The sequence below is a fragment of the Vulpes vulpes genome, chromosome 15 (genome assembly GCF_048418805.1).
Source record: "Vulpes vulpes isolate BD-2025 chromosome 15, VulVul3, whole genome shotgun sequence".
In the NCBI taxonomy this organism is placed as follows: domain Eukaryota; kingdom Metazoa; phylum Chordata; class Mammalia; order Carnivora; family Canidae; genus Vulpes; species Vulpes vulpes.
In genome coordinates, this window is record NC_132794.1 from 69110249 (window position 1) to 69138198 (window position 27950).

At 47.4% G+C, this 27950-nt stretch overlaps 1 protein-coding gene across 26 annotated transcripts in view; it reads left to right on the forward strand.

Annotated features, from left to right (window-relative positions):
* The first annotated feature begins 11392 nt into the window (after positions 1-11392).
* The window catches only part of ANKDD1A (ankyrin repeat and death domain containing 1A), a 45490-nt gene continuing 28932 nt past the window's right edge, over positions 11393-27950 (forward strand). For 23 of the 26 annotated variants that reach the window (XR_011997424.1, XR_011997425.1, XM_072738791.1 and 20 more), the window contains exons 1-5: positions 11393-11640; positions 16163-16266; positions 17126-17224; positions 21504-21602; positions 27834-27938. Coding sequence is in view for 24 of the 26 variants with exons in the window: in XM_072738791.1 (XP_072594892.1) it covers positions 11523-11640; positions 16163-16266; positions 17126-17224; positions 21504-21602; positions 27834-27938 (525 nt within the window). In the remaining 2 variants the exon portion in view is untranslated. Of the gene's footprint in view, positions 11641-11800; positions 12043-16162; positions 16267-17125; positions 17225-21503; positions 21603-27833; positions 27939-27950 lie in introns of those variants that run through there. The other 3 variants (XM_072738806.1, XM_072738807.1, XM_072738802.1) reach the window with 3 other exon arrangements.

Sequence of the window (27950 nt, forward strand, 5' to 3'; positions counted from 1 at the left end):
CTGTTTCCTGAGATTTTCCCCCCAAAACGCTTTCTTTCTGGGCGACAGAGAGAGAGCACCCTAGAGTCAGGGTGCCCCAGGGGACGCAGACCGAAGAGACATATTTGGCCTCACCTGGGGGCTGCAGCGCCAGGTGGACCACCCGACGTCGCCTTGGTCTTCGGAAAAGGCACACTTGGATTCTACTCTCAACTCTCCTGTTCGCAGTGTCCCTGGGCGAGTCATTAACCTCTGCGCTTCACTTGCCTTCTCTGTAAAACGGAGCTCAGATTTACTAGTCCTTGCCCCCACAGGGTTATCAAGATGATTCAGTAGGGATAGGTGGCAGGTAATAATTACCACCATAATGAGTCACTCATTGTGCGCCGCTGACTGCTCTAGGTATTTTGAAATGACCCTATAAAAAAGGATCATCCATAGGTGAAGACATTGAGATTTAGTGATTTGCCCAGAGTCACACAGCTAGAGAGTGGCAGAGCTGGGACTAGACTCAGGAAGACATGAGTACGTAAGTGTTGGGATGTGTAGATGGGGTCCAAGGTTTGTACGTTTGGGGGGCGGGCTGAAAAATAAAACAGCCCTGCCTTCCTTTGTGTAGTTTTTTTTTTTTTTTTTTTTAGGATAGTCACAGAGAGAGAGAGAGAGAGAGAGAGAGACAGAGGCAGAGAGAGAAGCAGGCTCCATGCACCGGGAGCCCAACGTGGGACTCGATTCCGGGTCTCCAGGATCGCGCCCTGAGCCAAAGGCAGGCGCCAAACCGCTGCGCCACCCAGGGATCCCCTTTGTGTAGTTAATCAATGTTTTCTTCTTCTTCTTTTAATAATCAATGAATTAATAATCCTGCTTTAGTATAATACTTTCCTGGGCAGGGAGTAAAGGACCATCCAGGCCTACTTCCTTGTGAACAGATGGGGAGAGACTTCTCCAGGGTCACAGAGTTGGGCACTGCAGAACAAATAAGATTGGAACTCACTCTTAGCCCTGTGCTAGGGCTGCTTCCCTCTACCTTTCCCTTCTGGGTAAGCAACACTAAAACTACCCATTCCAGTAGTGGCACCTCTCCAGGGGCTGTCCACTGGCTACTCCTGACCCTACTTGGTCAGAACCCTCTGCCATTCCCATCTCCAGGCATTCCAGGCCTCTACCCCCCCTGAAGGGCTGATGCTCCAAGGAGAGAGACCAGTTCAGCCTCTGGCTTCCAAGAGCTAGCACCTGACCAGTAAATATTTTGCCATTGTGTGTGTGTGTGTGTGTCTTTTTTTCTTTTGTTAGAATGGAGCTAACTGGGACATCTGGGTGGCTCAGTTGGTTTAATCGTCTGCCTTGGGTTCAGGTCCTGATCCCAGGGGTGGGGTGTGAGGTTGGGGGTCCTGGAATAGAACCCCATGTTGGGCTCCCTGCTGAGCAGGGAGTCTGTTTCTCCCTCTTCCACTGCCCCCTCCCCTGCTCATGTTCTCTCTCTCTCTCTTTCTATAAAATAAAATAAAATAAAATAAAATAAAATAAAATAAAATAAAATAAAATAAAATAAAGAATGGGGCTAGTTAGCTGTGGTAGATACACTTGTGGTGAGCATAGCATAACTTTATAAACTGTCTAAACTTGTCCAATCATGATAATGTTCATCTGAAACTAATGTAACATTGTGTGTCAGCTATATTCAACTATACTCAAAAAAAAAAAAAAAGAAAGAAAGAAAGAAAGAAAGGAGAAAGAAAGAAAGAAGGAAAGAAAGAAAAAGGAACTAACATATAATGAGTGATTCCCAGTGTCATCTTTGAGTATATAAATCATGGCTATATTTTTCTTTGTATTTTAACCTTTTTTTTTTTTTTTTTGGTAATGAACAAACATTACTTCATGAATAAGACAAGAAATAAAAGTTGTCTTAAAAAAAATTGTCCTTCTCTCTCTCTCTCTCTGTGACTATCATAAATAAATAAAAATTAAAAAAAAAAAAAAAAAAAAAAATAGGGATCCCTGGGTGGCGCAGCGGTTTGGCGCCTGCCTTTGGCCCAGGGCGCGATCCTGGAGACCCGGGATCGAATCCCACGTCAGGCTCCCGGTGCATGGAGCCTGCTTCTCCCTCTGCCTGTATCTCTGCCTCTCTCTCTCTCTCTCTGTGACTATCATAAATAAATAAAAATTAAAAAAAAAAAAATTGTCTTAAGGCAAATGCCAATAATCATAAAGAAAATGAGCTAGAAATAAGAACAGATTGTTCTCAGGACAATAAAAAAGGAAAATGCTTTTAAACATAGACAAGAGAACCAGCTTTGCTTGTAATGACAGAAACAAAAATTAAAACTACACTGAGTTACCATTTTTTACCTATCAGATTGGCAAAAATCCAAGTGTGACAGCATGTTCTGTTGGGAAAGCTATGAGGAAACAGGCACTCTCATACATTGCTGATGAAGTGCAAAATAGTACAGATTCTGTGGAAGGGATTTGGCAATTACTAGCAAAATCACATGTGCATTTACCCTTTAACACAGCAACCCCACTTCTTAGATCCCATAGATGCACTGGTTAAAAAAAAAAAAAAGCCAAATGATGCATGCACAAGGCTATTCATTGTAACTCTATTGTAATAGCTGAAGATTGGAAATAGGACATGTGTCCATCAGCAGGCACTGGTCAACTAAGCCACACAATGAAGGACACGAAACTGCAAAAGGGACAAGGAGGATTGTAACATACCACAGCAGAGAGATTGCCCGGGTGGGTTCTGTGAGTAAAGCAATGTGGGTGTCCACACTAGGCACATCTGCAGAGACAAGATAGAGTAGTGGTTGCTGGGGGCTGTGGTGGTGGCAAAAGTGGGGTGAGAGCTAAAAGGTATGGGGTTTCTTTTTTTAGGTGATGAAAATGTCCTAACATTTAATGGTGATAATAATACAACTCTGAACAATACTAAAAACCACTGAATTGTACACTTAAATGTGTGATTTGTATGGTGTCTTATATCTCAATAAAGCTGTTATCAAAAAAAAAGGTGAGATGAGACAGTTGTGTATAATATGTTATTATAGGAAAGGAAAAAATACACCTATGTCATGTTACATATACATACGTGTGATTGATTTAAAGAATATAAGGGAAAAATAAATAAAGAAAGAATATAAGGGGGGGCGGCCCGGGTGACTCAGCGGTTTAGCGCCACCTTCAGCCCAGGGTGTGATCCCGGAGACCCCAGATCGAGTCCCACGTCGGGCTCCCTGCATGGAGCCTGCTTCTCCCTCTGCCTTGTGTCTCTGCCTCTCTCTGTCTTTCATGAATAAATAAATAAAATCTTTAAAAAAATACAAAAAATAAAGATTATAAGGGTAAGCAACAAGAAAAGGTTATTATGTCAGCCAGGATTCAACTGAAGAGCAGAATCACTCTGAGATTACAGGATGGGGGTTTTATTATAGTAATTTGCTTTGTACAATTGTGGAAGGAGCTGGTGAAGACAGTGACTGCAGGGGAATTGGGGGATCAGAGGAGTCACTAGCTAGTCAATCTTAGAAACTAAGTGTGTCCAGCTGCCTAGATGGAACCACAGGGGTAGTTGCAGGAAGGTGTATAGGAAGCTGTTTTCTCTACATAGAAGATGCCTCAGGGCCTGCCTCTGAGCATCTGTGGTCGCCTGGGGCTGCTGTTGGCTAGTAGGGTCATCAGATGGGGAGAAAGGCTAGCTATGAATTAAGAAGAGCAACATCCAGCTGGAAGCTGCTGGTCTATGACAACTGACTGTGACAACCTTCAGAGACTGACCTGACTTTGAAACTATAAATATTTTATATAATTACTAAACAAAATTAACACTTAAAAAAGCAAAAATGAAACAAACCTATGTATTTTTTTCCCCAAACCTATGTATGTTGAGTTGGTAGCAAAACTACAGAGAGGATATATATATTCCAAGTGACTTCAAAACAGTAATGTGATTATATGCCTCTAGTGGAGTATATCCAAATGACAAGAAAAACTTTTTTTTTTTTTTTTTTTTAAAGTAGGCTTCAGGCCTAGCACAGAGCCCAGTGTGGAGCTTGAACTCAAGACCCTCAGGTCAAGGGCAGCCTGGGTGGCTCAGCGGTTTAGCGCTGCCTTTGGCCCAGGTTGGGATCCTGGGGACCCAGGACATAGTTCCACGTCAGGCTCCCTGCATGGAGCCTGCTTCTCCCTCTGCCTGTGTCTCTGCCTCTCTCTCTCTCTCTCTCTCATGAATAAATAAATAAAATAAATAAAAAAAAGACCCTTAGATCAAGACCTGAGCTGAGATTAAGAGTTGGACCAACTGAGCTATCTGGGAGCTGCCCTCCCCCCTTTTTAAGTAAACTCTACACTCAACATGGGGTTCAAACTCACAACCCTGAAATCAAGAGTCACACACTCTAGGAACTGAGCCAGCCAGGCGCTCCAACAAGACAAACTTTTAAAAATACTTAAGCAGTGTTCAAGAATCACATTGTTGGTTTTTATGTTGGAATTGTTATTCTGAGACTGTTGTGAGTATATTATGGGTAAAGTGAATGAGGAATTATGTTGGAGTTACTGAGAAGTGGGACTTCCAAAGTGGAAGAAAGAAAATACAGATGTAATTTTGATAACGTTAGGTAAAAACCCTGTTGTCTTGAATTTAAGTTTATATTCATTCAGTCAGGAATATGAACTCATGAGGCATTTTATCGGGAAACAAACAAATGAAACATGTCCTAGCTCTATCCACGCGACAGTCCTTGAAATAAGACCAATCCAGTATCAATGATCATCCCTAGAACCCAGACTCTCAACATCTTTCCCACTAAAAGGACCCAAGACTCCCTGGAGAAATGGGTGATTCTAGGTCTGGTGCTGGGAATGTGCTGGCTCAGTCTGGAGTATCTTGTCACAACAGAAGCAGGGAAGCTGTAAAGACTACTGTGGTTGAGGTAAAAGCCTTTAGGCTCCAGTTTGACCAAAGAGGACATAATTTGAGCCTTGAAAAATAATGCGAATCATTATCTTTAAAGTGGCAGGGAATTCAGGAAAGTTCAGACTGTTAAAAAAGAAAACCACAGGCCCAAGATGGTGTGAGGCCAAGTCACCAAACAGGAGTTTAATATCTAACCTAAGTGCACTTTTAACCTCTATTGGGTCATCAGACACATGGGCTCTCTCCTTGCCTGGAACAATCCTTTCTTTTCTTTCGCTAATAACTTCCTTGTCCCACCCCTATTCTATAAAAACCTTCCCTTGTACATTCCTTAGGAGCTCCCCTCTACTTGCTAAAGGAGATGCTGATTCTTTTTTTTTTTTTTTAAGATTTTATTTATTTATTCATGAGAGACACACACAGAGAGGCAGAGGCATAGGGAGAAGCAGGCTCCACATTGGGAGCCCGATGTAGGACCAGATCCCAGGACCCTGGGATCATGCTGTGAGCCAAAGGCAGGCCTCAACCACTGAGCTACCCAGGTGCCCTGAGATGCTGATTCTTGAATTGCTTCATAAAGCCAATTAAGTCTTCAGATTTATTCAGGTTTTTTTTTTTTTTTTAACAAAACACAGCACAACTTCCTAAAAGCTGTATTTCAGTATCTCTTTCCCCTAAAGATCCACTCATTCTAGTGGGGCCTCCACTTCTCCCAAATCTCTGCTTCTCTTCTAATCAGACTCCTTTTGTATTGCCCAGATGTTCACTGCCCAGCCTGGTTTAACATATAGAATAGTTTTGTCTGTCTACCCTTCCTGCCACTGAGAACTTCCCTATCACCGCAACAGCCCTATTGGGTGCCCACAAGCACCAGTCATTGCCTTCAGAGGCTGTAAAGACTCCTAGTTTAATGATTTTGAGCATGCAAGTGAATATTTATTTGTCTGTTTGCTTGTGATTTACCTTCTTTTTTTTTTTAAGATGTTATTTATTTATTCATGAGAGACACAGATAGAGAGAGGCAGAGACACAGACAGAGGAGAAGCAGGCTCCATGCAGGAAGCCTGACGTGGGACTCAATCCCGGGATCCCGGGATCACACCCTGGGCCAAAGGCAGGTGCCAAACCACTGAGCCACCCAGGGATCCCCCAAGATGAAGATTTAAAAGCCAGTGTTTCCTTTCTTCATGTTACCTGTAGAGAGAACCATTGTTCCAAATTGGGCTGCTCTGAATCCCACCGGGAAAAATTCATGGAACTGGGATGGGGGCGAGGATTGTTCTCCCTTGGCAGATGTATAGCAATAAACCATGGTCCTGGGATTCCAGGACCATGCCCTGGGCCGAAGGTAGGCGCCAAACTGCTGAGCCACCCAGGGATCCCCTTTTATTTATTTATTTTTTTAATATTTATTTATTTATTATTTATGATAGACAGAGAGAGAGAGAGAGAGAGGCAGAGACACAGGAGGAGGGAGAAGCAGGCTCCATGCAGGGAGCCCGATGTGGGACTCAATCCCGGGACTCCAGGATCGCGCCCTGGGCCAAAGGCAGGCGCTAAACCAATGAGCCACCCAGGGATCCCCCCCCCTTTTATTTTTTTTAAGTAATCTCTACACATGATGTGGGGCTCGAACTCAGGGCCCCAAGATCAAAAGTCCCAGGCTCCACGGACTGAGCCAGCCAGGTGCCCCTTCCCCCACTCCTTTAAGCACTTCTATTCACCGTTAAATCACAAAGAGAGGGGAAAGAATGACTGAATCAGTAGAAAATAAGTCTTATTTATTTGAGAGAAAGAGCCCCAGAGCGAGTACCTGAGGTGTGGCCAGGAGAGGCAGAGGGAGAGAGGAAGCAGACACCCCACTGAGCAGGGAGCCTGACTTGGGGCTTGATCCCAGGCCCCTGAGATCGTGACCTGAGCTGAAGGTAGACACCTAATCAACTGAGCCACCCCAGTAGAAGGCAAGTCTTAATGGCACATGACTCCCTAGTTGATAGAAGCCCTGAACTTGTAGGTTTGAAGTCCCAAGTGCCCCAAGCAACATTTGCAAGGTGTCCAGATACTCCTAGATTTTACTCCCAGCTCTGACCTTGCTGGGTTTGGGGGCTGCTCTATTCGGTGGTCTGGGACCATAACACTTCTCTCAGTTGCAAAGAGCTACTCAGAATGGTGCCTAGGGGTCTGAAGTCTGAGCTAAGAAGCCAGTTCACTGAAGCAAAAGGATCAGGACAAAGAGATGATTTTTTTTTCTCTTAATGTTTTACTCAGAAAAATTTCAAACCTACAGAAAAGTTGAAAGAATAGTACCACATATTAATATTTCTCCATATTTGCCTTATCCAAGGGATAGGAATTCTGTTAAAAAATTATAGAAAATTTCAAATATACACAAAAGTAGAGCAAATAATATACTAGTCTTATACTAGTCTAGTGTTCCCCTTGAGTATAAAATGACAGGGCAATGACTCCTGAGTAGGAACAGACAGACTCAGTGTTATTTGTGTGTTCCAGAATTACAAATTGTGACTGTGCTCTGGAGGCAAAGGCTGCTGTGAGAGGGACAGTGAGGGGTGGCACAACTAACATGAAGCAATGGACACTTAAGCCAGTCAAAAATGACAAAGAGCAGGACGCCTGGTTGGCTCAGTGGTTGAACATCTGCCTTTGGCTCAGGGCGTGATCCCAGAGTCCTGGGATCGAGCCCCTCATCAGGCTCCTTGCATGGAGCCTGCTTCTCCTATCGCTACCTCTCTCTCCATGTCTCTCGTGAATAAATAAATAAAATATTTTTAAAAAAATGACAAAGAGGTAATTGTGGAAATGGAAATGGCAAGTGCAAAGGCCCTGAGGCAGGCCAGAGGAAACTTCATTTTACTGAAGGAACTGTAGCAAGTTTAATTTTGTATTGTTTTTTCCTCCCCCAGTGAGATGACTTCAGCTGCCTTCCTTTGACTCGATCTGTTCTTGATTGATTGATTTGTTGATTAGGTTCTTCTTTCCAGCTTATCTCTTAAAAGACCCTGCCTGCCAAGCATCCAGTGACAGGAGCTGAAACTACCACCCCCTCAAGCAATAAGGACTGCACTGATGCCGGCAAGCTCCAGTGACTAACCCCACGACAATGACTGACCTGACCTTTACTGCCTACCTGCACGTACCCAGTACCCACTGACCTTTGCCCCACATTTTCCTTATATAAACCGGCAAGCATTCTCAGCACTTTGGAGATGGGCTTTGAGATGCTGGTCTGAGGTCTTTTGGGTGTTGGCCTCACTGAAATAAATTCCTTTCTGATTTTATCACCGCTCATTTCTCTGCCTCTGGATTTTGTCAGTGGCCAGTGGCCAAATCTTGGTCTGCTTGGGATCTCTGAAGCCAGGTGCCCTTGCACCCTTGCACCCCAGCTACATGAAGATTGGAAAAGGAAAAAGACATTTGAAATGATGTGCATCATTACTAAGCTACAAAGTTAATAGGCTAACACGATATGTAGAGCTCATAAATGACTATAATTGACATTTTTTCCACACACAAAAAAGTTTTCCATCCATTTTTCTTCACTTCGATATTTTTCTCATTATTTCTAGGAAGTTTTTTTTTTCTTTTTTAAAATATTTTATGTATTTGTTCATGAGAAACACAGAGAGAAAGAGAGAGAGAGGCAGAGACACAGGCAGGCTCTATGCAGGGAGCCCGATGTGGGATTCGATCCCAGGTCTCCAGGATCACACCCTGGGCTGAAGGCGCTAAACCGCTGAGCCACCTGGGCTGCCCTAGTTATTTCTAGTAAGTTTTAAAGTCAATCACATCCCTCTGTCACACACACTCATACAGGTCCTGGAGCCACCCCCACATGGTCTACCCCAAGCCCCAGCACTGTGCTTTCAGGTTCTCTCTCCATCCCTGTCAACTGTGATGGTCTCTGATTTACCTCTTCTTTTCCTGACCCCACTGTCCTTAATGCTAAGGGGATGGAGGCAGCATGTTACTGTCTTCTTTGAGAATGACGTAGGGATCATCAGATTGAGCAAGTGAGTGATTGAGTGTGTATGGGGGTTGGGGGATGATGTTGAGTGCTGGAGCTGGAGACGCAAAGTGAAAATGGACTCTGCATCCCATCAGCGACAGGAAGAAGGCAGAGCCAGGGTTTGTTTACCCCAAATATCTCCCTCCAAATATCCCCAAAGAGAGAGCCATCTTACTCTCTTTGTGCATATAACCATGGTTGTTTTAATAAAAATGCAACTTTTCTAACCCCTCCCAGTTGTCATGTGAAATTGAAGCCCTTACTGTGGTTTCCTGTGCCCCTCATTCACCACAGTGAATCCCAACATATGAACATGCTAGTTTGAGATGCAAAAAGCAGCAGCCGCTTCATTCTGCTGGCTCAGGCCAATGGATCTCATGGATGGCAGGTGGGCAGTTATGCCAGCCAACTGCTCCCTGGCACCTCTGCATCCATCTGGGAGGCCAAGGCCTAGAGACACTGCCTGCTGTCTGTGGCTTTGACTCCATCGGCATCCTCTCCAGCTGCCAGATGCTCATGCTCTGGCTCTTGAATCAGACCACCTGGGTTAGAATCCTGGCTCTACCACTTACCCATGTGAGGTAGGGAGAGTTATTTACTGTCTCCTGCTTTAGTTCCTCCTCTGTAAAATGGTGCACGTAGGGTGGTTTGGGGGACAACGTGAGATAATCCACACAAAATGTTTAGCTTGAGGCTCTTTAAATGTTAGCTATTATCATTATGTTATTTTTCGAAGGCCATCCCAAATACCTCCTCCTCCAGGAAGCCTTGAACTACATTAATGACTGAAAAATATTTTTCCTTCTTTGATCCCAGAGAAGTAGTAATAGCTCTTTATCTGGGGGTAGAGATGCCTGGGACTCCACTATCCCTAAATCTAAAGGAGCTGTGAATGCCTTAAAGCCAAAAAAAGCAAAGAAGAGAAGACATGGACAGTCTCCAGGGGTCTGAAGTGAAACCCATTCTGATGTTTAATGTGTATCTTTTTGTTTGTGCCTTTGTAATCTGTGTTGTCCTGTGTGTGTGCATTTATTGATATTGTGTTACAGGTCTCACTGGGTTGTTTTACCTTTTCAGCTTAGCACTGGGCATTTGAATCCCTCTTGTGAATACACCTGGGTGTAGAGGCTGCTTTTAAATAACAGGATTGAGCAATGGAAACCTGAGCAAGGTAAAAGGGCCCACAGCGACCACCGACAGAGCTGAATGCAAGCAGGCTCATTATGTGACCTACCTCCCTAACGCACCAATGGAGTACTTACAGTCACCAAAAAAGGGAAAATTCACTCTGTCCCCGTACTTCCTCACTCTGCCCTATAAGTATAGCCCCTTTGCCACTGCCTTGTGGCAGTCCCCCCTTTGTCGTCCTGCCTGAAGCCCCCTTGCAGTGTATCCAACAAACTTCTGACTTTTTTGTTCTGCCTTGGGTGAATTCTTTCACAGCCTGCGTCCCCAGCTGCCATCCAGTCCCCAAGCCACACATTGTTTCCTCGCTTCTCTGGTTGCATAATCCCACATTTTACCCATCCGCTCCCCCAGCACAGATGCTCCTCACCTCCGACTCCATCAGCAACCACAGATCAACAAGGCAGCAAGGAACAACCTTTTACATGTCCTTTTCTCAGACTGGAAGAGAAAGAGCTGCATTCCAGGGTCAAAGTTCACTGTGGTTAGCTTCCCTCATCACTGCTTTCCAGAAAGGATGCTCCAAGCTCCTCCCATCAGCAGTCCACCTGGCTGTGACAGCCCCTCATTCCCCCACCAACAGTTGGCATTATCTAGGTTTCTAACTTTGCCAGTCTAATTGGTGTGCTATCTCATTGTCATCTTAACATGTGTTTTTCTTTCTTTCCTTCCTTCCTTCTTTCCTTCCTCTTTCTTTTCTTTCTTTCTTTCTTTCTTTCTTTCTTTCTTTCTTCCTTCCTTCCTTCCTTTTCTCTCTCTCTTTTCTTCCTTCCCTCCTTCCTTCCTTCCTTCCTCTCTCTTTTCTTTTTCTTTCTTTATTTCTTTCTTTCTTTTCTTTCTTTTCTTTCTTTCTTTCTTTCTTTCTTTCTTTCTTTCTTTCTTTCTTTCTTTCTTTCTTTCTTTCGTTTTATTTATTCCTGAGAGACACACAGAGGCAGAGACACAGGCAGAGGTAGACGCAGGCTCCCTGCAGGCGAGCCTCTTGCCGGACTTGATCCCAGGAGCCTGGGATCACGCCCTGAGCTAAAGGCAGCCGCTCAACCACTGAGCCACCCTTAGCTTGTATTTTTCTGATCATGAAAAAATCTGAGCATGTCTTCATATGCTTACAGGCTTGCTGGGGAGTCTGTTCCTTGAATGCCTGTCCAGATCCTTGGAGTCTGACTCCCAGCGTCCGGGGGCAGCTGGGCAGGCTCCAGAGTCCCGAGGGTGGGGCCTGCAGGAGGCCTAACGCGAAGGGCCAGGGCCGGGGACGCCGGGACAGCCCCTGGGGGAGATACACCCCCGGGAACCCCGACCCGCCGGCCTCGGTGTGAAAGGCGCGGAGCCGCGGGCAGGCGGGGTCCGCCCAGGAGGCACCTGCAGCCGCGTCCCGCGGGCGGGGGCCGCGGCGGCTGCGCGCACGTCATGCTCCAGGGCTCGCTCCCCCTCCCGGGGGCGCCCGGGCCCCGACCTCGGCAGGAGCGCGCGCCCGGGCGGCGGAGCGGCGGCCTGGAGGAGCCCGCGGCGTGGGAGACCGACGGCCGTGAGTCCGCCGCGGGCCCGGGGGCGGGCGCGGGCGAGCCCCGAGGAGCCCCGCACTCCCGCGGGGGCGACCGAGCCGCGGCCGCCGGCTTCTCTGTGGCGTCCGGGGGTGGCGCCACCAGTCCCGGGAGCAGCGCGATGCGGCCGCGGAGGCGTTAGCCGGAGACACGATGCTTACGCGATCCTGTGTGCAGGCTCAGTTGGTGCGCGGGGCTCGCTGTGTGACCTCCGCGGAGGACCCGGGGCGCGATCTGTTGCTATCGCCGGTTCGCAGAAGAGAAAGCTGAGGCTCGGGATGGTTAAATAAGCCACCCAAGGTCACATGGCCTTTAAGTGGTGGAATCCCGAAGGCCCCAGCTCTCCCGGAATGTGGGGGTTGGACGGGGAGTGAAGACCATACCAGGTGGGGAAACTGGAACCCAGAGGAGGGAAGCTGCGGCTGCAGCGGGTGGCTGAGCGCACCACAGAGCATCCCTCCAGGGCTGTGCTCGGTACCAGGGCCTCTAGGCTGGGAGCAGCATCCCTGGGGGGCATGAGCCGGCCTGAGGGGCTCCGGCTGCGCTCCCTGGGAGAGGGGAGAGAAGGGTTGTGCCAGGGTTCTCGCTGGGATGGGGGTGTGGGGTGAGGAGCTCTATGGAGGTGCTGTTTCAAAGGGCGCGGGTTCGGCCTGGGGCAGAGGATCATTTGAGTGGCCCTTAAAAGCCAGAGGATCACTTGAGCTGGCTCTTACGAGCTGGCCCTTCTGCACATTCTTTAAGAGAATGTGCAGGAAAAAAAAAAAAAAGAGAATGTGCAGCAATTGAATATTGGGGTGTGTGGGAGGGAATTCTGGGCAGAGGAGGAGGCACTGGGGAAGGTCTCCAAGGCCAGGGTTCAGTGTGTATTTGATATGGGCCGGCAAGAGGGTGCATGAGTGGAGGTGGATGGAGGAGATGAAATTGGGCTTCACTGGTGCCTTGCAGGGTCTGCTGGCTCCCGCTCAGACTCATGGCTGTTTGCCAGCACAAACCAAGCCACTTGTAGGTTTCCGCTAAGAAAAAGGGAGTCCCAGCTGGAAAGGATCTCTCTCTCTCTTTTTTTTTTTTTTTTTTTAAGATTTTATTTATTTACTCATGAGAGAGAGAGAGAGAGAGAGAGGTAGAGACACAGACAGAGGGAGAAGCAGGCTCCATGCAAGGAGCCTGATGTGGGATTCGATCCAGGGACTCCAGGATCATGCCCCAGGCCAAAGGCAAGTACTAAACCTCTGAGCCACCCAAGGATCCCAAGGATCTCTACATAGAACTTTCTTCACCGCCCTGCAGTTTTATTTATTTTTATTTTTAAAATATTTTATTTATTTATTTGTGAGAGACACAGAGAGGCAGAGACCCAAGCAGAGGGAGAAGCAGGCTCCCTGTGGGGATCCCAATGCAGGACTCGTTCCCAGGACTACTGGGAATCCCAGGATCACTACCTAAGCAGATGCTCAACCACTGAGCCATCCAGGCATCCCACCCTCCTGCGGTTTTAGAACTGAAGAAAGGGAGGCCTCCAAGGGGTACATGGCTAGCCCAGGATCCTGCTGCTAGAAAGTGGCAGAGTGGGTACTAGAACCCCAGCTTCTCTAAGCTCACACCTGAAGCGCCAGCTCTTTTCCTGAACCTGGCTCATGGTGTTCAGCCAAGAGGTTAAGGAAACAAAAGCTTGGGACTCCGCGCTTCCTGGAGATGTTTGAGATCTGAGAGGGGTTCTTCCAGAAGAGCCTTCTCCTCACCTACAGGAAGGGCACCCCCCTTTGTGGATGGGGAAGGGAAGAGCTAGCAATGGAGACCACACTTAGAAGGTGGTGTTTCCCCCTCCCCTGAAATATTGATCTGAAGCTGCTTCCCCCTCAAAGCCTCTTTCCTGCCATTTATCTGAGCTTGTGGTTTGATTTTCCGGGGGACTAATGAGTCTTAATTGGGACAGTATCTTAGAGTTCGAAGGCCCCTGAAGAGATTAAATGATTTATATGTGACTCATTCATTCAACACATGTGTGCCAGGGCCTGAATTTGGGGATACAGCAATTAACATGTCAGACTAAGATCTCCTCTGTCCTCCCCGGCTTATAATAGGGGAAGCAGGTAATAAACTTAATAAATATGTAAGTATATCATACATCTGTGGTGAGGGGTGCCATGGAGAAAAATAATGCATGGAGGTGGATAGAGAGGGTGCTTTCTTGGGTTGGGATTTCATGGGCTTAGAGGACCCTAAGTGAAGGAGGCCCCACCACCTCCAGGTCTTTGGCCACCAGACTTTACTTTGCCTTAAGGAATAATGGTGAGGATGATGATGGCACTATTTGCTAGATAGATACCATGCTTGGGGCTTTTCTTATCTTATATCTAATCATTACAATAACCCTACAGGGTGGCTAATGTTCCCTTATTTTGCAGATAAAGGAACTGAGGCACAAAATAATTAAGTCACATGGCCTGGAGGCCTGGAAGTGACTCGCCAGAGTTGAAACCTAGGGCCGTGTGATTGCCCTGGGGCAGCAGCTCTAAACTCCCTAAATTGTGTCTACAAGGCTCTTGAAAGCCCAAGACCCTGTCCCATACATATCTGGAAAGTAGACTGATGGCCAGCCTGTCTGTCACCTCAGTGCATCCTAGTTTTCCCTGCCAAAACACTGGCCACCTGTCCCTGGATATACACAGGGGCTGGATCTGGACATTCGCATTGGACCAAACATGCAGGATGTGGGTTTGGCAGCAAGTAGACCACAGATTATCTGCCCTCTAATGACCATGCAAAGGACCAGCAAATATTTGTGCCTGCGCTAGCGTGTCTAAACCTTTCTGGGGGAGGGACAGGTATCTATTAGTCTGAGGATTTATGTGTCACTCATGGAAACAGAGTTTTGTTTTTGTTTTAAGATTTTATTTTTTTTGTTCATGAGAGACATGGAGAGAGGCAGCGACATAGGCAGAGGGGGAAGCAGGCTCCCCAGCATGATACAGGACTCGATCCCAGGACCCTGAGATCACGACCTGAGCCAAAGGCAGATGCTCAATCACTGAGCCACACAGGCACCCCTGGAAGCAGTTTTGTGAAGCCCTCCCTATGTCCAGCTTTGGGCCTGCTGTGAGCTGTAGGTGGACTGGCAAAGGTCAGATGTGGCCAGGGCCCCCCAAGGACCCTGTGGTCCAGCTAAGGACACCAGACATCCTCACAAGCCAAGAGCAGTCAGGATGATGGCAGCGTGGGTGTCTGGTGAGATGAGACCTGGACCATGTCACCAGGCCTGGATCTTCCTGGCTTGGCTACCACCCTCTGAGCCCACCCCTGGCAGGAGGCCAGCAGGGGGAGCTCTGAGGCTCCCTCTAGTCTGAGATAATGGTGCAGTGTTGAGGCAAGAGGAGCCCAGAGAGAAGGCAAATCTGGGTGGGCCCCACAGCTGGGAGGTGACAGCTGGTTGGGATTGGGGATGAAGGGAGAAGAGGTGGAGGGACAAGGACAAAGAAGGAAGGTGAACATGCCTCTGGCCTTGCCCAAGCTTAATGAAATACGTGGCTCAGTAAATCCTGGCTGCCTGCCCAACATGGGGCTCAATCCCAAGACCCCAAGGTCATGACCAGAGTCGAAGGCAGATGCTTAACTGACTGAGCCACCCAAACACCCCTCCATGGGATTTTTAAAAATAGAGGCTGAAAATTACTGCAAACTTTTGTTTTTTATTTTTCTTTTTTTTTTTTAATTTTTATTTATTTATGATAGCCACAGAGAGAGAGAGAGGCAGAGACACAGGCAGAGGGAAAAGCAGGCTCCATGCACCGGGAGCCCAACGTGGGATTCGATCCTGGGTCTCCAGGATCGCACCCTGGGCCAAAGGCAGGCGCTAAACGGCTGCGCCACCCAGGGTTCCCACTTTTGTTTTTTCTAAATAAAATTTAAAAATAGGGGCACAGGGACACCTGGGTGGCTCAGTGGTTAAGCATCTGCTTTCGGCTCAGGGTGTGATCCCGGGGTCCTGGAATCGAGTCCCGTATCGGGCTCCCTGCATGGAGCCTGCTTCTCCCTCTGCCTGTGTCTCTGCCTCTCTCTGTGTCTCTCATGAATAAATAAATAAAATCTTAAAAAAAAAAAAAATCCTGTCTGCCTTCTTCACTGGACAAAGCCATGGAAAAGGCAGTTATCAACTCCAGTGGGAATGAATTCCATTCCCTTCCTCAAGAGCTGCTGTTGGGGTCATGAAAACTGGATGAAGACCATAAATGGGCACATACCTGGCTCCTGTGGACAGTCTCGCCCATGCTGTCCTGTCTTTGGGGTTTTATTGAGTCCTGGTCGTGGGACTTGTGGTGAGTTAGTGAAGAAAAGTGGCTTGTCTGGGGAAGTCCCCAACATCCAAAGGGAGGAGAGGCATCCCCACCACCAGTCCTAGCTAGAAGACTCCTGCCTGGGAAATATTCAGGGCAGGGAGGAGCTGTTCATCTCTCCTCTAGGCAGTGTGGGCACCCTCCCCTCATCCCACATCCCCTTTTCTGCCCTTAGTGCTTCCTCTGGAGAGGCAGCTCCATGAGACCGCCCGACGGAACAACATCGGGAGGATGAAGGAACTGATTGAAAGGAGAGTCAACGTCAGAGCCAGGAACCACGTTCGTACAGGGGCTCTTCCAAATTGGGATGCTTGGATAGGGACAGTGCCTGCCATGGTAACACCTCCACACCGAGGGAACAGTTCATGGAGCCCTTGATGGCAGAGCATTGCATGTGTTCACTTGGGGGAGGCTCAGATTGTTCATGTTGTCTCCAGGTCTCTGAGGCCTGGTCCCAGGTCAGGGTAGGGATTCCCAGCCAGGCTTGGACAAGTGGGGATCGCATACTCTTCGTTCCCGTCACGCATCTGAAAGGCACACCCAAGGAACAAAGGTTAGAGTCAGGAGGGCCAGGGAAGCAGGATTCCCCCAATCTTGCTCAGATGTGCTGAGGCCAAAGACCATGATGAACTTCTGGGGTGGTCTGACAATGTGGTAGGGGATTGGGCCCCTTTGGCCTGTTCTGAAGAAAGGGGGGGGGGCACAGAACGCAGGCAGTCAGGGGCCCTCAAAGACTAGGACGGGACTCCTCTGACAGGTGGCTATCCAGCAGGAACAAAGACAGGGCAGGGGGGAATAGTTTGGCATTTCTGAGTAGTGGGCAGGGCCCAGGATTAGGAGTTTGCCCCAAGAGCAGTGGGAAGCTGGGAAGCCTTAGGTGGGGGGTAGGGGGATAGCTGGATCTAGTCATTGCGTTTTTACTACGTTTGTTTCAGCCGCTGTCATGTGAAGGAGGAGGAGAGGGCCTGAGTGAGATTGGGGTCCTGCCCCCTTGTCACCAGAGCCTGCACAATCTCTTCCACCCTGCAGACCAGCTGTCCTGCAACTGGAGACACCGGGGGCTGGTGTGGGTGGTGGTGGTGGTGGTGGTGGGCCAGGCAGGCAGCTGGCACCTCACACTTTGCTCTCCCCCTGGCAGGTGGGCAGGGTGGCCCTGCACTGGGCCGCGGGCGCCGGGCACGAGCAGGCCGTGCAGCTGCTCCTGCAGCACGAGGTTGCTGTGGACGATGAGGACGCGGTAGGGGACCCCTCGCATAGGCGCGTCTGCGCACGTGTGCACAGCTGTGTGCCTGCCTGTCCCGGGGTGGGGAGGGGACACCCGCTGTGGCTGTCCCCGCAGAGGCACGGGGCGGACGAGACGCTGTTTAGGGCCGGTGACACTATGCTGATCCCAGGTTTCCCTTGTGCAGCCATCAAGATCTCTCCATTTTCAAGAGCTTTTTTTTTTTTTTTAAATTTTATTTATTAAAAAAATAAATAAATAAATAAATTTTATTTATTTATTCCTGAGAGACACAGAGAGAGAGAGGCAGAGACACAGGCAGAGGGAGAAGCAGGCCCCATGCAGGGAGCCCAACGAGAGACTCGATCCCAGGTCTCCAGGATCACATCCTGAGCTGAAGGCAGCGCTAAACCACTGAGCCACCTGGGCTGCCCATCAAGAGCTTTTTAGTTCTTAGTCCCTCATGATACCATGTGAACAGGGAGAGATAGGGGCTGTAGAACAGAAAATTGGGTGGATTGATGAATGACTTATTGGTAAAATCCTCAGGAGGTGGGTCTCCCATGATATGCGATGAGGCTTTGCCCTGGCTGACGCTTTATTTTTTTATTTTTTTAAGGCTTATTTTTTTTTTTAATTTTTATTTATTTATGATAGTCACAGAGAGAGAGAGAGAGGCAGAGATACAGGCAGAGGGAGAAGCAGGCTCCATGCACCGGGAGCCTGACGTGGGATTCGATCCCGGGTCTCCAGGATCGCGCCCTGGGCCAAAGGCAGGCGCCAAACTGCTGTGCCACCCAGGGATCCCCCTGGCTGACGCTTTAACTAGAGACTTGAATGAAGACTAACAGTCTGGGGCTCCTGGATGGCGCAATCGGTTAAGCAACCGGCTCTTGGTTTCCGCTCAGGTCTCATCTCAGGGTGGTGAGGTCACCCGAGTCTGGCCCCTGCGTCCGGCTGTGCTCAGCACAGAGTCTGCTTAAGACTCTTTCTCCCTTTGCTCTTCCCGCCAGCACACGCACACTCTCTCTCTCTTTTTAATATTTGTTACTAAAAAAAAAAAAAAAAAAAAAAAAAAATTAAAAAATATTTAAGTTACTTTCCACTTTTTTTTTTTTTTTAAGACTTTATTTATTCATGAGAGACACGCACAGAGAGGCAGAGACATAGGTAGAGGGAGAAGCAGGCTCCCTCTGGGGAGCCTCATGCAGAACTCAATCCCAGGACCTGGGATCATGACCTGAGCCAAAGGTAGACACTCAACCATGAGCCACCCAGGTGCCCCAATAAATCAATCTTTAAGAAAAAAAAAAAAGACCAATAGTCTTACTTAACAAGTTGGCAGGCAACACATTGCTGAAAGAGAACACTAAAGAATAACAGGATCTATGAAATCATCTCTAGAGAGTTGGGGAGAGGACTGAATCTGACGATGGCACTTGACAGGGATACATTTAAGAGTCTGAATTAAACAACTTTTAAAGAATTACAAATTTCCCTGCAGAGAGACACCTTTCACAGAAAACTGTTCTTTGCCCTGGCCTCTCTCTGCTCCCAGACTCCAGCATGAGGGGGAGCTTGATGACAAGCTGGAGTGGGGGGCGGGGGCAGGAAGCAACATCTACCCCTCCCCCCACTCCTGCCCCATCTCTGCATTTCCTTAGGCCTCATTTAGAGGTGACTCTGGAAGGAGGATGCCTGAGATCCTTTAGTCTGAGTTTCCTGACAAAATATTGGGACCTCATACGATGGGCCCATGCCCACAACCCACCCCCCAACAATCGCCTCTGTGCTCTGTTATTTCTTCCTTGAGGGAATCAGTGAGAAAAGAAGATATGAGGAAGAATAGTAAGATATGGTGCTTTTATAGATGTGTTTTCTTTGCAAATAGTAATAAATATATTTTGAAAAATAAGGGCAGTCTGTTTAGTCAGCAGTTTAGTGCCAGTTTAGTCAGCAGTTTAGTGCCGCCTTCGGCCCAGGGCATGATCCTGGAGACAGGGGTCGAGTCCCACGTCGTGCTCCCTTCAGGTAGCCTGCTTCTCCCTCGGCCTGTGTCTCTATCTCTCTGTCTCTCTGTTTCTCATGAATAAATAAGTAAAATCTTAAAAAAAAAAAAAAAAAAAAAAAGGAAAGTAAGAAAGCTGATGGGCATGTTATTATTATTTTTTTAATAATAAATTTATTTTTTATTGGTGTTCAATTTGATGGGCATGTTAACTTTAGTTAACAGAAGGGTTGGGGAGACAAAGAAGGCGATTCTGCTGTTGAGGGAGAAGGTCTTGACGATATGCCATAGAGCGCTGTCCTGGACGGTTCTTGGTACTAGGACACAGAAGTATCCCTGGGGTTCCCACTGGCAGGAGGCTCTGGCTCCCATGACTCTCCTCCCCCAGCCCTGAGCCTTAACCCTTTTCATTCCCAGATGCCTGTGGGCTTCTCCCCCTGGACTCTGCCCTGGGAGTATGTATCCTCTCCCTTAGCCAACAGTGATTTGAGAGCCTACCCAGTGCTGGCTTATATGCAGGACCACATGAGGGCAGAGGTCGGTGAGGGGGTTCAGATGGTCCCAGAGCGCTTCACAGATGTTGAGGAAGAGCATTCTGCAAACAGGTGCTGGGCCACCATCAGAAAAGGGCCCAGACATATTCTTAGTTGCTCCAAAGGGCCAATGGGGTGGAAGGCACAGGCATGCAGATTTCAGTACAGTGGAAGGAGATGCTTTCCAAAGTGAGCAGTGTTTGTCAGTGCAGTGCATGTTTTGTGAGGCATGAAGTGTCTGCAGGCTTAAGCCATGTGTTTGGAGGCCATCCTTTAGGAGATTCAAACAGTTGGTTCCCAAACACCAGTCCAGGGTGAGGTCTTCACCGGCCCTAGCAAATAAAAAAATAAGAACAATGGAGTGTGTTTTTCATGAAGCTGTCTTTGGAAAGAGCATATTCTGAGATTAGTTTCTCCTAAAATTTTTTTTTAAATTTATTTATTTATTTTTTATTTATGATAGACATAGACAGAGAGAGAGAGAGAGAGAGAGAGAGAGAGGCAGAGACACAGGCAGAGGGAGAAGCAGGCTCCATGCTGGGAGCCTGACATGGGGCTTGATCCCGGGATTCCAGGATCACACCCTGGGCTGCAGGCGGCGCTAAACCGCTGTACCACCCAGGGATCCCCTCTCCTAAATTTTTTGTATTAAAAGGTTTCATATTTATTAAATGATGGGGAGAAGAGATGGTAGTTGTTTTATTTATTTATTTATTTATTTATTTATTTATTTATTTATTGACGGCACAAATGGGCTGGGGGTGGGGGCAATGGGAGAGGGAGAGAGAGAATCCCAAGCAGGCCCAGACCCAGCACAGAGCCTGATGTGGGGCTGCTCTCATTACCCTTAGGTCATGACCTGAGCTGAAATCAAGAGTCAGGCATGTAACCAGCTGAGCCACCCAGATGCCCCTATTTTATTCTTATTTAAAGATTTTTTTTTTTTTTAAGATTCCATTTATTTATTCATGAGCGACACATAGAGAGAGAGAGAGAGGCAGAGATACAGGCAGAGGGAGAAGCAGGCTCCACACAGGGAGCCCAACGCGGGACTTGATCTGGGGACTCTGGGATCCTGCCCTGGGCTGAAGGCAGGCACTAAACTGCTGAGCCACCCAGGCATCCCAAGATTTTTATTTATTTATTCATGAGAGACACACAGGAGAAGCAGAGACATAGGCAGAGGGAGAAGCAGGCTCCAGGCAGGGAGCCTGATGCAGGACTGGATCCCAGGACCTGGGGATCACAACCTGAGCCAAAGGCAGACGCTCAACTGAGCCACCCAGGTGTCCCTGTGTCTCTATTTTATTTATTTATTTTTCCCTGTGCCTCTATTTTAAAATTTTATTTAGCAAAAACAAAAGGTTGTGATAGTGTTTCAGCCTCTATTTTAAAAAATGCCATGGAGGGGTGCTTGGGTGGCTCAGTTGGTTAAGCATCTGCCTTTGACTCAGGTCATGACCTCGGGGTCTTGGGATGGAGCCCCATGTTGGCCACTCTGCTCAGCGAGGAGTCAGCTTCTCCCTCTCCTTCTGCCCCTTACCCCCCACTTGTGCTCTCTCAAATAAATAAAATCTTAAAAAAATATAAAAATAAAAAAACGCCATGGTTTTCACATTCCTAGAGTGCCCCTGGCCTGAGTGGCATGCATGGTCCCTTATGTTTGTATGATTTTTATCAGAGACCTGGGCTCATGTGGCACAGTGACACCTGCTTACGTTCACTTACCTCCTCCCCGTGTCCTCTCCCCCAGTTTGGTATGAACGCGCTCCTCCTGTCTGCCTGGTTTGGCCACTTGCGGATCCTCCAGATCCTGGTCAACTCTGGGGCCAAGATCCACTGTGAGAACAAGGTAAGGCCTCAGCTGGCAGCCCCCTTGCTCCCCGAGTCCCTGCCCTCCTTTGCTCCCCTGCCCCTGCTGCACTGGTCTGCCCCCCGCACCCCTTCCCAACATGGCTCTGCTGTCCTGGCTTGCCCCTGCCTTCTGAGAACCCTCCGGAAGCCCCAGCTGAGCTCAGCCCTGTGAGGGTGGGATGCTTGTAATTTCCACTGGGCCTGGGAGAAGTACTGGGGTGGCTCTCTTTAACAGCATTAAAAGCCTCTTTCTTCTAGTGCCCCGACCCTTTACCCCTTTACCACTATGCCTGCATAGAGACAGTCCCTAGGCCTCAGGTCAGCCTCCTTAATCACACAGGAGGAATCAAAGTAACACCTTTAGAAGGTGGTTAGGAAGATTTAATGAGAGGCTGGGCCCTGCCTCCCTTGTGGTGTGGTGGGGTGGAAGGAGCAAAGTTCTGGTTACCAACCCTGGGAACTTGGGCAAATTACTTAAGCATCTTGAGCCTCAGTTTTCACCTTGGAAAGTGGGGATGCTAGTACCTCTGAGCCGAGGGAGAAGCTCAGTGCTGTGTGTAAAGTACCTGGCTCAGCACCTGGCACAGTAGGGAGCCTGGCTGCTCATTGGTATGCTCTGTGGTCTGAGGGAGGAGGCCCCAGGGAGTCAGAGTGCCAGGGATCTCGACACTGGTGTCTTACCATTTAGGGGGTCAGTGGTCCTAATGAAAGTGCAGACATTTCTGGACCAGATGCTGTCAGCCAGGGATTCTCAATGTGGGTCCTTAGAGAGAATTTAGGGTGAGGAATAAAAAGAACATTTCTGTTTTCATTAACTTCTAACTTCTCACTTTCATCAACTTAAAAAATTGAACATTTTTTTTCAATGATGAATGAACGCAAGAGTGGAAATGGCATGGTCTCTGGAGGCTACAGCTGGGAAGTCACATGATACCACTTCTGCCATATTCTGTTGCTGGCTTCAGGAGATGGAGAATATTGGATTCTCCCCCTTGAAGAGAAAAGAGGACAATCCTATTGCTTTGGCTGTTTCCAGGGGTGGGAGGAGTGGTTGTGGCCATCTTTGAAAGGAGACCATCCAACTACCTTTCTATCCCTTGTTCAGGATCCTTCCTAGAAGTCTCCATCTCCCTTGCAGAGGAGCCTTGAGCCAAGCCATGGCTAGGCCACAGTTGGTTTAGCCCTGGAGCTTTCTTTTTCTCTGCTATTCACTTGGCTCTACTTTGCCAGGCACTGGTGATATCTAGAGTTTTGTTTTTTTTTTTTAAGATTTTATTTATTAATGAGAGATACAGAGAGAATGAGAGAGAGAGAGAGACAGAGACACAGGCAGAGGGAGAAGCAGGCCCCACACAGGGAGCCCGATGTGGGACTGGATCCCGGGTCTCCAGGATCAGGCCCTGGGCTAAAAGCGGCGCTAAACCGCTGAGCCACCCGGGCTGCCCGATATCTAGAGTTTTACTAAACTATAGGCTGTATTAGAATTTCAGCAATTTTCCCATTAATATCCCCCAAAGTAGTTGGTCACCTTGTCTCTCATTAGTCTCCTCTGATCTTATGACAGTTTCTCAGTCTTGACTTGTTTTTCACAACCTTGACACTTTTGAGGAGTACTGTTGGGCATTTTGTAGAATGTCCTTCAATTTGGGCTCCTTTGATATTTTTCTCATGATTAAATTGGGGTTATGGAATTTGGGAAAGAAAACCAGAGATTCACTGCCTCCTCTCAGGGGTCATAGGACACTGTCCAATGACAGTGAAAACTAAGTGCAGGCTGAGGTGGGTTTATTTTTATTAATTAATTAATTTGTTTGAGAGAGAGAGATTGAGGGCATGAGCTGGGGTGGGGGAGCTGGGAGCAGAGGGAGAGGGAGGAACAGATTCCCTGCTGAGCAGGGAGCCTGACTCAGGGCTGAATACCAGAACTCTGAGATCATGACTTGAGCCAAAGACAGACCTTTGGGGGGTTTGTTGTTGTTGTTGTTGTTGTTGTGTTAAACATTTTAATTAATTAATTTTATTTAAATTCAATTTGCCAACAAATAGTATAACACCCAGTGCTCATCTCATCAAGTGCCCTCCTTAGTGCCCATCACCCAGTTACCCCATTCCCCCAACCACCTCCCCTTCCTCAGCTCTTTGTTTCCCAGAGTTAGGAGTCTGTCATGGTTTGCTCCCTCTCTAATTTTTCTCACTTAGTTTCCCTCCTTTCCCTTATAATCCCTTTCACTATTTCTTTACTCCACACATGAATGAAACTATATGAAGATTGTCCTTCTCTGATTGACTTATTTCACTCAGCACAATACCCTCCAGTTCTATCCACATGGAAGCAAATGGTGGGTATTTGTCTTTTCTGATGGCTGAGTAATATTCTATTCTTTATCCATTCATCTGTGGAAGGACATAGTGGCTCCTTCCACAGTTTGGCTATTGTGGACTTTGCTGCTATAAATGTTGGGGTGCAGGTGTCCTGGCGTTTCACTACATCAGTATCTTTGGGTAAATACACAGTATTGCAATTGCTGGGTCATAGGATAGCTCTATTTTTAACTTCTTGAGGAACCTCCACACTGTTTTCCAGAGTGGCCGCACCAGTTTTCATTCCCACCAACAATGCACCAAAGATAAACGTTTAACTGACTGAGTCACCCAGGTGCCCCTGAGGTAGATTTAGTTTCATGCCCTGGGCCAGGTCACTGGGGCAGCCTCTATTTTGTAGATCTTGATATAAGAATTAACTTTATCAATACCAATATGGCCTGTCACTGGTGGCGTTACCTTGATCCAATTCTTTTTTTTTCTTTTTAAGATTTTATTTATTTATTCATGAGACACACAGAGAGAGAGAGAGAGAGAGAGAGAGAGAGAGAGGCAGAGACACAGGCAGAGAGAGAAGCAGGCTCCCTGCAGGAAACCTGATGTGGGACTCAATCCCAGGACCTTGGGATCATGTCCTGAGCTGAAGTCAGCTGCTCAACCACTGAGCCACCCAGGCGTTCCTACCTTGATCCAATACTGATACCAGTTCTGATGTGTGTGTTTTTTCCTTATCACCAAGCAATTAGTTAAATTTTCCATGGACACTAACTGGGTATTCCACACATTTAACTCAATTCTAACACTGTCTGCCTGGAGAGAGCACCAGATACCACTGGTTAAGGGCTCAGTCTCACAAGGCCTCCCCACTTCAGAAGCCAGTCCCAAATCCAGGCTGTTACCTAGACTTTTCACCAACTGGCTATGAATAAGAGGTTCCCACAACCTCCTCCTTGGGTTTGGTTAATTTGCTAGAGCGGCTCACAGAACTTACTAGATCACAAATTTATTACAAAAGATATTAAAGGACACAAATCAAATAGCCAGATGAAGAGACACATAGGATGAGGCCCCAAACAAAGGAACTTTTGAGCTTGTGGAGTGTGGGACCTGGCACGTGGACACGTTCTTGTTCACCAACCTGAAAGTTCTTCCGACCCTGTCCATTTGCATTCTTATGATGCTTCATTTCATAGACAGGATAGATTAAATCCTCGATCTTTGGGGATTGACTCAACCTCCAGCCTCTCTCCCCTCCCTGGAGGTCAGGGGGTGGGACGGAAAATTCTAATCCTCTAATCAAGTTGGTTTCCCAGGCAACCAACCCCCATCTCTAGGTTACCTTAGGCTACCCTTGTCACCAAATTAACATAACAATAGACATTTTAATCACTCTATACACTTAGAAAATTCCAAGCATTTCAGGAGCTCTGTGCCCAAAACGGGACGAAGACCAAATACACATTTCTTTTACTTTTTTTTCTTTTTAAAGATTTCATTTATTTATTCATGAGAGACACGGAGAGAGGCAGAGGGAGAAGTAGGTTCCCTGCGAGGAGCCTGATATAGGACTGGATCCCAGGACCCCGGGATCATGACCTGAGCTAAAGGCAGGTGCTCAACCACTGAGCCATCCAGGTGCCCCTCAAATACATATTTCTTATAATAAACCATAAGCTCACTCTCGATCACATGGTTAAAGCGGGTGTCGGCCAGGTTTCTCCACCATAATGGTAGCATTTTTTGCTTTCCCTATGCTATTGTTAGAAGCTCTCTGTGGTTTTAATTTGCATTTCAATACTAATGGGGCGGCCCCGGTGGCGCCGCGGTTTAGCACCGCCTGCAGCCCGGGGTGTGATCCTGGAGACCTGGGATCGAGTCCCACATCGGGCTCCCTGCATGGAGCCTGCTTCTCCCTCTGCCTGTGTCTCTGCCTCTCTCTCTGTGTGTGTCTCTATGAATAAATAAATAAAAATATTTTGAAAAGTACTGACTAATGATGTTAGATAATCTTTTCATGTGCTTATTTGCCATCCATGTATCTTCTTTGCATCAAAATGATTTTTTAATTGGGTTGTTTAATATCTCATTGATGAGCTTTGAGAGTTCTTTGTAAATTTTGGAAGCATTTCAAAATAAATTACAGACATCACTATACTTCCTTCTAAATACTTCAGCATGCATAACATTAACTAGAATTTCTTTACTCACGATGAAATACACAAATCTTAAGTTTATATTCGCTGAGACTTGACAAATTTTACTCTAGTGTAATCCAAACCACTGTCCAGATGTACAACATCTTGATTTTTATGACCATCAATGGTTGCAACCTAGTTGAAAAACAGTGCTCCAAACAATCTAGCTATAATGCAAGGCCTTGGTAGAAGCTCTAGGCTACAAACATAGGATTTGTAAACCTCCCTCACTTAAATATTGCTTGTGGGGCCAAGAGACCTTCTTCCTGCCTACCCTTCTCCCGACTCTGGCCACTCCCCTCTGTTAAAGAACAAAATTCAAGTGAGTAAATTTAAAGATCCAATTGGCTTTATTCAATGATTCATGAATTGGGCAGCATCCCATGTAGCAAATAGGAGCTCTGGGGAGCTGTACAAGATGAAAGACTTTTATAGGCAAAAGGAAGTGGGGTAAGGAAGTTATTCTAGCAAAAAGTGGATTATTTTAGGCAAAATCATGGGATCCCTGGGTGGCGCAGCGGTTTGGCGCCTGCCTTTGGCCCAGGGCGCGATCCTGGAGACCCGGGATCGAATCCCACATCAGGCTCCCGGTGCATGGAGCCTGCTTCTCCCTCCGCCTGTGTCTCTGCCTCTCTCTCTCTCTCTGTGACTATCATAAATAAAAAAAAAAAAAAAAAAAAAAAAAAAAAAAAAAATTTTAGGCAAAATCACTTTCCTTTGGGGACCAGCGGGGGGTGGTGGTGGCGTCTGTCAGGTGGACCTCTTCCCTAGTGTTTACCAGGAAATTCCAGACTCACTGGTTAAGAGTACTTATTTGAGAGAGGCTGCAGCTGCAATTTGTCTGGTATTAAGTCTCTGTTTTGGGGATGCCTGGGTGGTTCAGTGGTTGAGCATTTACCTCCGGCTCAGGTCATGATCTGGGGGTCCTGGGATTGAGTCCCACATCAGGATCCCCTCAGGGAGCCTGCTTCTCCCTCTGCCTATGTCTCTGCCTCTCTCTGTGTCTCTAATGAATAAATAAATAAAATCTTAAAAAAAAAAAAAAAGAGTTTCAGTTTGGTGATGTGGGTGGACCTTAGCACAAGTGAATCCATTGTGGATCTATTTGCTTTTTAACACATCCTAGTTCCTGCAGACCCCATCAGTTCTCAGTCCTCCCCAGAAGGTTAGGAGGTGACCTCCTAGAGACAGATACTGGGCCCTTAGTCACCTTGTTTCTCATTTGGGGCTGTATCAAGGCAAGCAGTGGTTACAACCTTATAACAGTGTATTGATGGGGGGGGGGGTATATTCTGGGGACTGTTACTGCTATACAGCCTCACCTTACATCCTGAGTTGTTTTTCAGCGCATAAAAAAACTTCCTGTAAGTGATGCTGTACAACCCCCCTCAGTCACCCACTGAGGTAGTCACAGGTTACTTTGACTTGGAGAAAAATAGAGGCTCATGGAGGTACAGATAACTGGTCAAGACCACACTGAATTGCTCATAAATGCTGGAGCTGGGATTTGAACTCTGGCATCCTTACTCCCACCAGTCCCTGTGAAGCTGAGTAGGCACCTCCCCAGGGGGCCCATCTCCATTTATGTGCTGTGTTGTTTCCATGGCAAAGCTGTGTTCTGGGTTGCAAACACTCACCATTTGGGGGACAGTCAGTGTGTGAGAAACAACCTCCCTTCATAGAGATAGGGACCACCCTGGTCTTGTTTCCAGGACGGCTTCACCTTACTTCACTGTGCGGCTCAAAAAGGCCACGTGCCGGTGCTGGCATTCATAATGGAGGATCTGGAGGATGTGCCCCTGGATCGTGCTGACAAGGTGAGAGTGGCC